Source organism: Bombus terrestris, chromosome 15 (assembly GCF_910591885.1).
Source record: "Bombus terrestris chromosome 15, iyBomTerr1.2, whole genome shotgun sequence".
NCBI classification, from domain to species: Eukaryota; Metazoa; Arthropoda; class Insecta; order Hymenoptera; family Apidae; genus Bombus; species Bombus terrestris.
Genome location: NC_063283.1, coordinates 6,330,872 through 6,343,980, shown reverse-complemented (window position 1 = coordinate 6,343,980; position 13,109 = coordinate 6,330,872). Strand labels below are relative to the sequence as shown.

Here is a 13,109-nt window from a genome sequence, read left to right as displayed (position 1 = left end):
ATTTATAGGAAAATAAACACTTTTAGATAATTATGTAATTTAGTATAATATATTTAGAACAATGACTAATTACTTACATGTAAAGGTTTGCAATTGTCACGTACGTATCTACCGGCTGAGCTCTTTTCGTCCCATTCTAATTTGCCATGATAGAAGTATTTAGTTTTAGTCTTACGGGCCATACGATGTGGAATCGTGCCAAGTATACGTTCCATCATCGCTAAGTGTTCGCGGTTGTCGTGTGTTTGGAATAAAGTAATGCCCAGGTACAATTCGAAGAGGATGCAGCCAATCGACCATACGTCACAAGGCTGAGACCATCCTAATTCTATACAAAACGGGTAACGAATCAATAATAAGAATTTCGTAATCTGAACAGCTGATTTTACGAAGGTTACTCACCTAAAATTACTTCGGGCGCTCTATAATGTCTTGTACTAACGATCGTACTATGGTGTTCGTGGTCGAATGTAGCACTACCGAAATCGATGAGTCTAATATCTGTCCGTTTTACGCGCCTAATGTCTCTCCGCTTAAAAAGTAGAAACTTTTTTTACACACTTTAGAACACTATACTTGATCCTACATTTATTATTTTTTTAGTTAATTGATATAATGCAAGTGTCACTTAGAATCATGCAGCATTAAATACTTTACTGTCGATCTATTTACAGTGCAATTAATAACATGTGAGAATTAAAAACAAATATCTCTAGCATATAAATAGATCTGAAATAAATTAAGTAAAGAAAGTTGGATGCTTTTCAATTTAATGCACTTTAACACATGCATACCTTTTACTAACACGAATGTATAGAACGTGTTAAGTAAAAATAAATGAAGTACAATTATTAATTCCATTTCAACATTCAATATTTTATAAATAGAGTATTCATAAGTATAGAGCTACATTATTCCAAGTGACACGATAAATTGTCCCATATTAATATAGAAAAATCTCATCATGGCTCACCTTTTTGCTACTATATATGGTCTCATAATCGGAGTCTACGAACAATATATTTTCTGGCTTCAGATCGGTGTGCGTAAGTTTGTTATCGTGTAAGAATTTGACGGCGTAGCAAAGTTGATACCCAATATGCCTGACATGTTCTAATGGATAAGGCTGGTAACTGTTATCCCTCTGTAGATACTAAACAGTTAGAAATATGGAATCGATACGTTATTTGATAAATATGCTATACATACCAAGAAATCAAAGACGCTAAGCCCAAGCATTTCGAAGGCGATGCACATGTGTCCGTGATAATTGAACCAATCGAGCATTTTCACACACAAGCTGAAAGTAACAATAAAATGTTAGATGAACACAAGAAACAAATTCACTATTTGTAAAAATATACATAGGCAGGAAGAATGGTGCTAGCAAATGGAAGGCGATTCTTTTACGTAAAGATAAACTGATTGTTCTGTTTTATCTTTTGAAATCATTTCACGCATATCGAAAGATTATTTGTACATAATTAGATCAAATGTAATTTACTTCACGCGCTGATTTCACCAGTTTAGTCAAATTTTTCTTAATTTCTTATCCATATTCCATTGAATATTAAATTTAATTACAATATTTTGGTCTTATTTATTGAACATTCCTGCTATTAATAACATTAGGAGATTGTGGTATGCTGCTTCATCTCTACTATATTATAGCATAGTGCAAAACGTAAACATTCTATTTACATTACCTTCTGCTACCAAAGTTTTAAATATAATTTGTGCAAATTTTAACAATTCCTAAACCAAATAATACCTCATGTTCTTAAATTACAATTAAGTAAACTTAAGCTAAATTTCCTCAGACAAAAAAGAGAAAAATTGGGTCTTTGTAGGCGGAAATTTCGCCGCAGAATTTTCAGCTTATTTTTACACGAAGAATCACCCTCTTCTACTCGCCGCGGTCCAGTCCCCACCAGGTCGAAAAACCACGCAAATACTAACTGTTGGCCTTCCGGATCCTTGGTCGCAATTTTCTCTAAGGCATTTATTTCGAGCTTCGCGGCTTCTCTATACTTCTCTACGTTCTTGATAATTTTCAGCGCCATCACATGATCCCTGCAAACGTCATTGTACTTTTATTAGACGACACTGTCCACCGCACCGCCAATAATCCACATGGTCGGTAACATCATCGTATATACATAACGAAACACAAAAGCGCGCACGTCCAAAACGCGATAAAGGAGAGAAGAAAGAAAGGAAAGAAGAATGTGAAAAATGGTTCAAAGAAATTCTCCCCTGATCGGCATCCCGACGAGCGATTTCGTGACAATTCGTTCGCCCGTCGAGGCCCGTAAAACAAAGTGCAAGGCCATCCTATTATTGCGACTACTTGCGCGTCATTTTGTGACACTGCGGCACGGCTATTTCTGACTCTGCTATGACTCGAGTCGCGCCACGCACCTTTGCGATTTTCTTTGGTGCATGTTGTTCTGAGTGGACAGAAAGTCAGGATCAACAAAAAAAAATATCCCAGAAAGAAAAATCAGCAGGTACTTGGAGGAAATCAGAGTAGGATAGGATAAGTACAGGATAATCTATAAATTACTTTACTATCAAAATGGAATAGATTCTTCCATGTGTGTTTTAAATGTTTTAAAAAAATTGTGTTTCACACAGTGGAGATTCATTACGGAAGCATTTACTAGAGAGCAACAGAGGTAATTAAATACCATTTCTTAAATTAACGCTGTATCGCCTAATTTTTATGTCGTGAATATGCCCATAAAGTTGGTAATACACAGAGTTTGTTGTTGTCTCCAGCAACAAGAGTTTGTCAGTGATTTGTAACAAGTCAGAGAACCATGTTCGATGTGTATTAAGAAAAATATTGAATACATATGACAAACAGAGTATTTGGAAAGAGCCAAGAACATGCATTTAAAGACCGTCTTGCCAATTTGGAATCTTACAGGCTTTGTTGCAAGTTACCAGTGATAATAAATTGTCTTGCACGGCAATAAGTTTGGTAACAAGATAAATTTTGTAAATTATAATTGATATAAAATTGTCGAAATTATTGCGTATTTCCTCTATCACGTATGGTAAAACTCAGTCGAATGATGTAGTTTCTCGTAGCAAATCACTGACAGATTCCTTTAGCTGAATCTGCCGGACCAAATGATATATTCCTAGTTGTACAAGCAAATTGCTTGCGTAAAAATAGAAAATGTATATTCTCTACTTTAAGACAACAGCATTGAAGTTCAGAAACAAAATTCGATTATCGCCTTACGTTGCTCCGCAAATACTTCCATTATAAATTCCCAAAACCTGAAACAAAATTTTTAAAACATATAGCACAGAGGAATTTATTCGACATCTTAACAGTAAGTCAACTCACAGGCCATACTGTATATAAAAAGGAGACTAAAGAAAAATAGAAAAACGCAGACCCGAGGTAGGTTACCTATGTAGTAGTTACGTTAGCTGCCACTTACATTTGCAAGTCCTTAACCTTGACAACTTTTCCAAAAGTACCTTCTCCTAGGGTGGCCAGTACTTTATCTGCAATGTAAAAAGATAGATAAGTCTCCGAATACATCAAAGACCTCGCGTCCAAGGAGGGATCGTCCGTGTTGCTCTATGATGGCCCTGCCCTCGACTCTAAAACCTGAATTTATCATCGATGGACTCGTCGATTCTTTGTCTCATCGATGATAAATCTCTCATACATATATGTATCAAACGATTTCTAAGAAAATTCTAACGAAGATAAGAGAAGAGCAACAGAGACGCACATCATGTTGGACGTTCGGCCGACGTGTGTTCTGTACGCCATACGTTGTGAAAGGATGTATGATTTAAGTGAAAAAAACGGTATCGTTAGAACTTTATGTTTTATCGATCGGAACTGCTGCTCTCCTAAAGGCCGAGGTACCCTAATCGTAAAAAATTGGCAGCCTGAGGACATAACATTGACTATCACATCCGGATGCACGTGTAAAACCCGACGTCAACTATTCTCTGTCAGTGTTCCAGCCTTGAATAGGCTGGATGCATTGGGAACGTTGTGTGAAAAGTCATCGGAATAATGAGAGCGAATGTCCAATGTCCTCGTGCGCCTGTTCAAAGACAGGGGAACACGTCATCCCGAAGAAAACGTATCGACGAGATAGCGCAAGCGTGATCTCTCTTTGTCTCTCCTCCTTCCTTCGCCTCTCTGTCTCTCTCTGGCTCCGACATTTCATCTTCAATGACAGGAATGAAAGCTCGGCACAAGAGAAGAGGAATTTATATTGCAAATAGCATTCCGAGAAAGTTGTTGTATTTGTACTCTCAGAGACATATATGCGGATAGTGGATTCTGAAAATTCCCCAACATACTTGAAACAGTGGTGTACTTTAATGAGAAATCTAGCATATTTAGAAGTATTTGGAAGTAGTAGTACATGATAGTGTGAAAGATATTTAAGTAGTGGTTATAGAGAAATTAGTCACATAGTAACGTTTTAGAGTGTTTTGAACATGTTTGAGCTAGTTTGGATATGTTTGAGGTAGCAAGTGTTGATCAATTTGCATTATATACATATACATATATATGTATATAGTAACGTTTTAGAGTGTTTTGAACATGTTTGAGCTAGTTTGGATATGTTTGAGGTAGCAAGTGTTGATCAATTTGCATTATATACATATACATATATATGTATATGTATATCTATATAGTGCAAATTGATCAACATGTATATATATATATCGGATATACTCGTCGATTACGAAGTGCAGGGTGGAGGAAAACGAATATTTGTAACGGGAAGAAAATCGCTACGACAAACACGTGTTGCCAAACCTTCCAGCCATCTAAGGTCATTTTCCGAATCCCTTATACCATAAACCCATTTAACAAACATTAATAGAGAAAGATGATTAAAAGGGACAGAAATCGATGTGAAAGGAGAATCAACCCTTTTCGACAGACAGAGAATTTTTAAGGAAGTATCCAGTCTTCTTCCGACCATCAGACAGAGCAAACACGAAGAAGAATCAAGGATTTGTCAAACTGAAACAAGTAGAACGACGTCGAGGAACAATTTCCGAAATGGATCAACTTGAAACAAGCATACACAACCAAATACACAGAGGCAAGTTGGAAAAATTGTACAACACAGAAGTTTGAGAACAAGAGAAGAAGAAAGGGGAAGCAGAGGCGAGAAGAGGCAAAGAGAGACCATGGGCAGATACCGTGGGTAACCGATCCGATCGATCGATCGACCAATCGATCTGAGGCTTGCTTAAATCTACTACAATGAGTGTATTCACGTATTCACGAACATCTATTTGCCAGGATGTCGCCGGATTGGTAAACAAGGTGGCCGTCTTCGTCGTCCTCGACGGAGGGCGGTCGTGGGCTCTACATATGGGCCGGTGGAATCGGTATCAGCGGCGCGTGCCAACAGAGGACCCAATCAGTGGTGTGGAGTGCACCGTTTGGTTGGTCCGGATCACATTGGTCGGTCCGACGATCGGTCCCCGTGTGTTCGGTTTCATGACGAAGAGCGCCGACAGAGAACCAATTTCCCCAGCGGTACGTTGATCGACGATTCACCAGTTGGTTGGACCAGAGAAGGCGTAGTCGTTGTGGTTCGCACGTTGATAGGTTGCGTGTGGTTAATGGCCACCACACGTAAGTCGGCCAAGTTGTCGGTCATCGTTGACGTTGCAGGATAGAGCGTGAGATCCCATTGTGGCCGAGAAGAAGAGACGTTGGAGTGTCCACATCCAAGAGCCGTCGCATCAACCGATCGCCACCACACACCGTCATCCACCACCACCACCACGAGGGCGGAGACCCGTGTAACACGCGGTAGAGGACGTGTGTAAGCACGGACGAACGTACGAGTGTGTCGGTGGGGAGGAAGTAGGGGGATACATCATCGTCATCGGTCATCATCGAACCACCCGATCCGAGCGCCCAGTCGAGACCATAGTGACCAATCCGTGTGCCATATCCGTTTCCATTCCATTCCATTCCATTACAACGGAGATGGTAACCCAACAATCAGAGAGAAAGGGGAGAGGGCAAAATGGTTTGCCAAGTCAGAAAGTTGCGGTTACGAATTTTACCATCGGCACAAAGCGAACATATTTTGTCATTTCTTACTATTATTACTTTTTTAAAATTTACGAATATGATTATTATATTACGATCATTATGTCTCATCTGTTACCTTTATACTTTTTTTTCTAAAGATATAGAAATATCTTTTCTATTGCTACTTTTTGCTTAGATCTTGTTTTTTTCCTAAACTCTTATACTCGTGTTAAAGTTAGTTACTCTTTGTATATTGCATCGAAGGAGCTGTCTTACTTTAGCGTATGGAATATACGAAAATGGATATCTAAATAGACGTGTAAATATCGAAATAGAATATTACTTTCTCGTTTATATGCATTGAATTAGAGATTGAATTCATTTACAGGGAAAAAGTTCGATGAATGAAAAAATGTCGGACAGCTTCTCTCGAGTGCGCTCGTCACGTATTATTCTTTTCTCTAACATGCTCGGGGAGGTCGTCTTTTCTCTACTATATATTTTTTCTCAATATTTATGTTAATCTTCAATAATCTGTAGAAACTCGGTGTACTTACGTGAATGCGCCAAATGAACGCGCCACGACGCTCGATCCGTCGTTTCGATCGACCGTCGTGACGCGTTCGTACGGCGCGCCAGTGCGGATCGATCGATCGATCGACACTTCGAGTCTACCTTATCGACGCGCGAATTCAAACTGACTCGATGCATGAACTACTATACTATACATGAAACGATTCTTTTTTTGGAGAACGAGGGGACAAAACTGTGGTACTCTATCGACCCTTATCGATTAAATATTTTTCACCGCGAAAATACAATTTAAAAATACGTAATATATGTGTAAATTAAATTTAATTATTGAATTAATTAAGAACGCGTACGTATAGAAAAATGTTTTAGAGAAAATTTAACACATTAATGGTTTGAAGAGATGTTACAAATTACAGTTTGCTAAACTCGATAACAACTTGCTGAATAAACTGCAGCTTCGATGGATCGTTGACACGGTGCCAACGCGCAATTATTTCGGATTAGTCGAACATCGAGCGTGAGATCGAGAATTTTTCAACGCGCCGACGCGGCATCGCAGTAAGTCAGTCGGCCAGAGGAAAAAAAATTCACTTACGTAACTATAACATATAGTTAACTTTTCTTGTTAAAACGGATTTATCATGCTGGTACGAATATTCAGTGATGCTTCGAAAGACATTAGCCGAGTATTACGATGATTTGAGATATTTCAAAGAGTTAGAATGCTCTAGAAGTGTTTCCCAACCCTCATTAAGCGGCGATCCTCTTTTATAACAGCCAAATAAAATAGATTAGTTAATAGTTAAGAATAGATCTATAAGAATAAAGATCTAGAAGAATATAATCTCTAATCTAACGTGATAGTTACACGGATAACATAATCAAGTCATATCTGCCTTCATTTATCAAAACTCAGTATTAGAACCAACTCTGATAGTGTAATGTATGCAGCTAAATTGGAATAGATAAGCGTTACAAATCTTTGCGAAGAAATTTTTTTATAAAAATAACCATGCCGAGCACTGGTGCTTGCTTGGAACCCACAGGCTGGAAATCCAGATTCTAAAGGTACTGTACATATTTTCGATTAAATTAATTGTAAACTCTAATAATCTATTTTTATTGTTGCGTATTGGCGACAACTCGAAGATAAATTGGATATTTAGATTGGAATCGGTAGAAAAAAAAAAAAAAAAAACCGAAACACTAAATTAGTATTGTTTGAGCCTTACTGTCGAATAAAGTTGACTCTCCCCACCCTGATGTGTCGTCTTCTGTTTCAAGAGCGAGGTAAAAAAAGAAAAATTCTTTCTCCTACAAAGACGACGTGAGACAGAGGTGAACAAAATCCCAACCCAAGAGTCTTCAAAATGCTGCTTTAAATAACTAAAAGTGTATACAGCTTACAGATTTTGCTTGCAGACCTGTAGCTGCATATAAAATGTCCGAATGCCTACAGGCAGTAAAACAATACTAACAATTTACGATATCGATCATGACACGTGTCTCTTAAAATCTCAACCGATCAAACTACTCGATCGAGCTTTCTAATCTCGTTACGCGTGTTTTACCAATTGTACGAATTTTTAGATTCCAAATTACCTCTCGAAGCACCACATGACTATCAAATACCAAACCTAATTCTCTGTTGCTAATAACGACGGACTAGTAACTCACGAGTCTCGATAAGATAGCTCGAAAACGTGAGAAAAATTGAGGAAGACGATTCTTGGATGACGAACCAACATTCGTATCATTGTATTAGGTCGTTTTATAAATCTCGTCGCTTTTTCGCTAAACTTTCACGTGAAATTGCAGAAATGTACTATGAGCTCAATCGTCAACGTGTTCTACCTCGTTCCCTGTCACCGTTTTCATCCAAATACGAACGTTTCTATTCTTAATTCATCGAACGTATCTGATTCAGGATCCGAGCAAAAAGGTTTCAGAATTTCCTGCTTGGAACTTTGGAAAAACCATCGTTAGCGTGTCTTTACATCTGGAGTTTGTAGAACGATCAAATTAAAATCTTTAATCTCCACTTTCGCTTCTTTTTTTTTTAATAATTCAGAAAGCATACAGTCTTAATTGGATTCTCGGTTGCTATTCTTTCACTATTTTATCAATCTTCATCAAATTCACGCCTATTAAGTACCAAGTGTCCATTCAGAAAACAGACGCGTCGCAAATGCTCTCAATTCGAGCTTTCGGTTGCCATACTTTCGCTGTTCTATCAATCTTCTTAAAATTTCCTAAAGTAAACCAAACTAAACTAAATTCTCTCGACTTAAGCTCTCAGTCGTCGTTCTTTCGCCGTTGCATCTTCCATCAAGGATGCGAGTTCAAATTTACGCCTGTTAAATACCAAACACCGACGAAAGAAGCAAACAGTTAAAAAACCGTATGCTTCCTACGTAAAAAATAACGTTCGTTGAAGATCGATAAGAGAAGAAGCGTCGAGACTTATAAAACGACCCAATAACTATCTCTCGGATGGACGCCGTACAAACACAAGTATCGATTAGTAGATCATCGCGGCTCTGGAATCGCCAGCCAAGGGTTGGACTTGTTAACTCGAGCGGAGACGCATAAACAGCTGTGAGAGAGGAATGTGTGCGGCAGGAGGAGGTGGCACGCAACAACACAGCAGCAGCAACGGGGACTGATCAGAACAACGTTCATCCACGATCGACAGCCGTCAGAGAAACCCATAGAAACCCGCGGTTCGACAACTTACAATCGCGTGCTGGACCGTGTCCGCGTTGTTGTTAACGACACTCGCGGCCATTGCGCTCTTCGACGCGTCTTTTCGCTCGCTTTGACGAGTACTCTTCCTATACTTGCTGGCGATTATATCCGTGGTGCTAGGCCTCATCTTCACTTGACCTCCTGCAGCCAATTGACTGTAAGTCTCTTCCATGGCAGCGTACTTCTCGATCAAACTCTGTATCTCCTTCCTCTTCGCTACTCTCTCGGAGATCGCCGGATCACTTTCCTCGGAATCGATGATCGGAAGGACGCTGATATCGTTGACGTTTTCTCTAACTACGCTACTCGTTGGTGTCTTGTCAGGATCATCGTCCTTCCTCTCTTTCGACACCAGAGGTTCCACTTTCATCGGCCGAACTATTCGAAGAGCAGCAGACGAAGATTCCAGTTGCTCGCTTTTACCGTTTCTATACGGCCTCACTTTTCTCGTACGCGTCTCCGCATGGCCAGATTTGTGTCTGCCGTATCTACGATACGCGTCTGAATTTTGTAAAGCGTGTTTGTCTACACGATGATAGCCGGGTGTTTTCTCACGTTTGAACTCTTTCGCGGTGGGAGACCTCACGTAGGGATAGGCTTTTTCCGAGAGCACCACGCTCGTTTGGCTCTTGATCACGGTTCGGGTCATCGAAGGTTCCAGGGTCTTCTCGTCGCGGACAAACGGGCTGTCTTCGCGACGATAATAAGCGTGATCTCGATCTCGTTCGCGAGTGCGTCTGTACTCGATGGACGGTCGATCCGTATGATCGTGATGCTTCTTTCTCGAATATTTGTCCAGGATTGTACAGTACTTGTCCTCTAAACGTGCTCTTGCGCTGTTCAATTGACTGACGATCGGCGATGGTCTTGTAACAGATGGTTTGTTCCCCACGTTGTCGTTCACCGTAGACATTCCTCGTACTCTGGTGGTTAATCTTTGTAGGAGATTCGAACACGAGTCGCTGAGGAGCTGAGTGACGCTCGTCGTGGTCGAAGAGCGCGCGTATCGACTTCGCCGACCCGTCGAACCTTGACGAGACGTCGACATGTTGTCGCGTGGCGCGAAGATGAACATCGAGACACAGTTTCGACGCCCACGCGGCTATCTGTTCCGATTAATCCTTATAAACCTATGATTTCGACGGAAATCAAGTAGAAAATTCTCGATAGTGCGATTAATCGTTCTACAGTTGCAAGGTTTCGATTTCTGTCAGAAGTAAGTTGAAGATCTTGGTCCAATTATCCACTCGATTGGTTGATTCTTTCAAACCTTTTATCTTCATGAGAAATCTTAGTAAACCTAAAGAAAATAAAGTAGAAAATCTTCCAACAATTTGATCGATGGTTTAACGATACCTGTCAGAAGCAGATACAAAATTCCTCGTCTAAGTAACTAGTTCATACTTCCAAAACTTGGATCTCGATGAAAACCAAGTGAAAGATCTTCGTCCAACGATCTAATCGATAGGTTTCGATAGAAACCAAATAGGAAACTGTCGATTCAATGATCCGGTGCTTGGCCACTGCTTCCAAATCTTCGATTTCAATAGAAACAAATAGCAAACTGTTCGTTCAACGATTTGGTGCTTGCAAGTGTTCGATTTCGATCCGAATCAACAAAAGGATCTTCATTCGACGATCTGATTAATCGATTGTTAATTCCAAAGTTTCGATTTCGACTAAAGCCACGTGCAGAATCTCCAGCCAACGATCCAATGTTTGATTGACGACCGAGTCTTTGATTTCGATAGCGATTCTTAGAAAAGTTGATCTAAGAAACTGTTCGTGCAACAATCCAATGGAATTCAACTTCCTCGACTACATTCCACACGGCAGCTTCCTTCGATAATTCTGTTTGTTTTCGCACTTTGAATCGCGCGATTCGATACGCGTCAGTTTTCCCTCGCGTGCGTTTCCTCGAATATCCAACGCGAGACAGCTCCTCGGACCGCGGTTACAACAGGCTTCAAGGTCGTGCCGTTAGAGCTTGCGGAGTGTCCTCGGCGTGACACAAGCGACGTATCTTTACCCTGTATCGCACAACGGCTGCGAGAAACAACAGTCGACTCACAGATTCGATTGGAAAATCACACATACACACACGCGCGCCAATATACAGAAGACGATCGAGAGACCGAGGGATTATACAGATTACTCGGAAGATTAGAAAAGCGACCCAGCGACGATTGCCGGAGAATTTCGACGCGGACCTGGCCGCAGGTTCATCACTCGGCCGTAGGTGCGAGCATCGTGCAACAGGGACGCCGACGAAGGCACTAAAGAGAAGCACGACCACAACGGCGGTCACGGAGACGACGGCCGACGTCGACCGTTCACGAAGACGAGGAGGAGGATTCGGTGCGCCCCGCCAAATACTCTCGTCGCACTAAAAATACCGGGCAGCGGTGGTGAGCTACACTCTCCGACCATTCTACATCTATCTCTGCCTCTCTTCCTCAAAACTCTTCGTACCTCGTTCCTCTCTTCTGCCGATATCTATTCCTCTCTCTTTCTCTCTCTCTGTCGTGTACGAAAACGAATAATCCGTGCTGCGATGAGGAACAGAAAGGAACCAGTAGGAAGGAAGAGACGAAGAGGAGAGAGTGGTAGAGTATTACGTAAATTTGTCCCTCGCTTATTCGGAATGGCGAAGTTCGGCACGCTCCTCAGGATCGGGTCTTGGCAACGTCACCGCTTCCTGGTGCACGACGAGGTCGGAAGAAGCTTACGGTGCATCATTGTCACTGATGGCGTTTAGGCTTCTGGTTATTATGGCGCGGTACGGTCGTGTTCTCGCCAACTCGATATGTCGTAGGAGTCGAAATTGTATTGTACGTAGGTTGTTTCCAGTGCATGGATTTTCACTTTCAACTGTTTCATCGGTTACTACAGTTCCTGGACTGTCGAATTAGGACCACACGTAGAAACTTTATTTGGGGAGTAACCGCGGCAACTCTCGCTCAAAAGTCTCAGGATAATTATTACGTGTTTGCTTCAGACCGAGAAATATTAAACGATCACTAGAGGAGGACGTAAAGAAACACCGTCTAATGTGTATGACATCTTGTGTATGACAAAAGAACCGATTAATGGATTAACAGGTTCACTAGAAAGTACATTTATATCGTTTGAAGCTCATGATCTACATCAGATATCGAAGATTTGTGAAGAATAAAAGGTGCTTAAGACTTTTCAGCGCGCAAGTGTATGTCATGTATACTCGTATTATGTCAGATAAAGAGCAAATTGTCCTGAATTGTAAAAATTGTTATTAAATACATCCGTTTCATTTATTATTCCATTTTGCCATTAAAAATATCTCTAAGCCTAATTAAACCCTCTGTACTTATTTTTTACTGTTACGTTATCAGATTCGGGAACAAAGATTCCCCACAATTTGGGCAAAAAAAATGTTTATCAAGGCAGTAAAGATAATACGAAGACCCTATATAATCCTCAAATGGAGGCAAATTAATATAGGAATGAATGAATTTGATTTCCTATTAAAATTTCGCCGTGCCTCTCTACTTTACTAAAAAGGTAAAAACTATCGTAAGTTTCGAGTGATCCTAATTCGATGGCCATGGACTGTACACGACGATGTGCTGTATGAATAGGGGGGCGTTTTCGCACACGCGTGCCTGATGTTTCTTAGTCTCTCGTTCGTTTTCTGTCTCTCCGCTGCGCACCTTGACACATATAGAAATTACGAAATCGGAGGAGGAGCGCGGTTCGAACGGGAGCAACGGAGCTTTCGTGGCATTAAATTCCGATC

General features: G+C 40.7%; 1 protein-coding gene across 3 annotated transcripts in view; it reads right to left on the bottom strand.

Annotated features, from left to right (window-relative positions):
* The window catches only part of LOC100647914 (dual specificity protein kinase CLK2), a 42,127-nt gene that overhangs the window by 1,637 nt on the left and 27,381 nt on the right, over nt 1-13,109 (bottom strand). The window contains exons 1-8 of one of the 3 annotated variants that reach the window (XM_012317265.3): nt 9,324-13,077; nt 5,293-5,371; nt 3,459-3,525; nt 1,960-2,073; nt 1,210-1,300; nt 974-1,153; nt 403-532; nt 78-328 (exon numbers count right to left, since the gene is read on the bottom strand). In XM_012317265.3, the coding sequence (XP_012172655.1) occupies nt 78-328; nt 403-532; nt 974-1,153; nt 1,210-1,300; nt 1,960-2,073; nt 3,459-3,525; nt 5,293-5,371; nt 9,324-10,409 (1,998 nt within the window). In that variant the 5' untranslated portion in view covers nt 10,410-13,077. Of the gene's footprint in view, nt 1-77; nt 329-402; nt 533-973; nt 1,154-1,209; nt 1,301-1,959; nt 2,074-3,458; nt 3,526-5,292; nt 5,372-9,323; nt 13,078-13,109 lie in introns of those variants that run through there. The other 2 variants (XM_012317267.3, XM_012317268.3) reach the window with 2 other exon arrangements.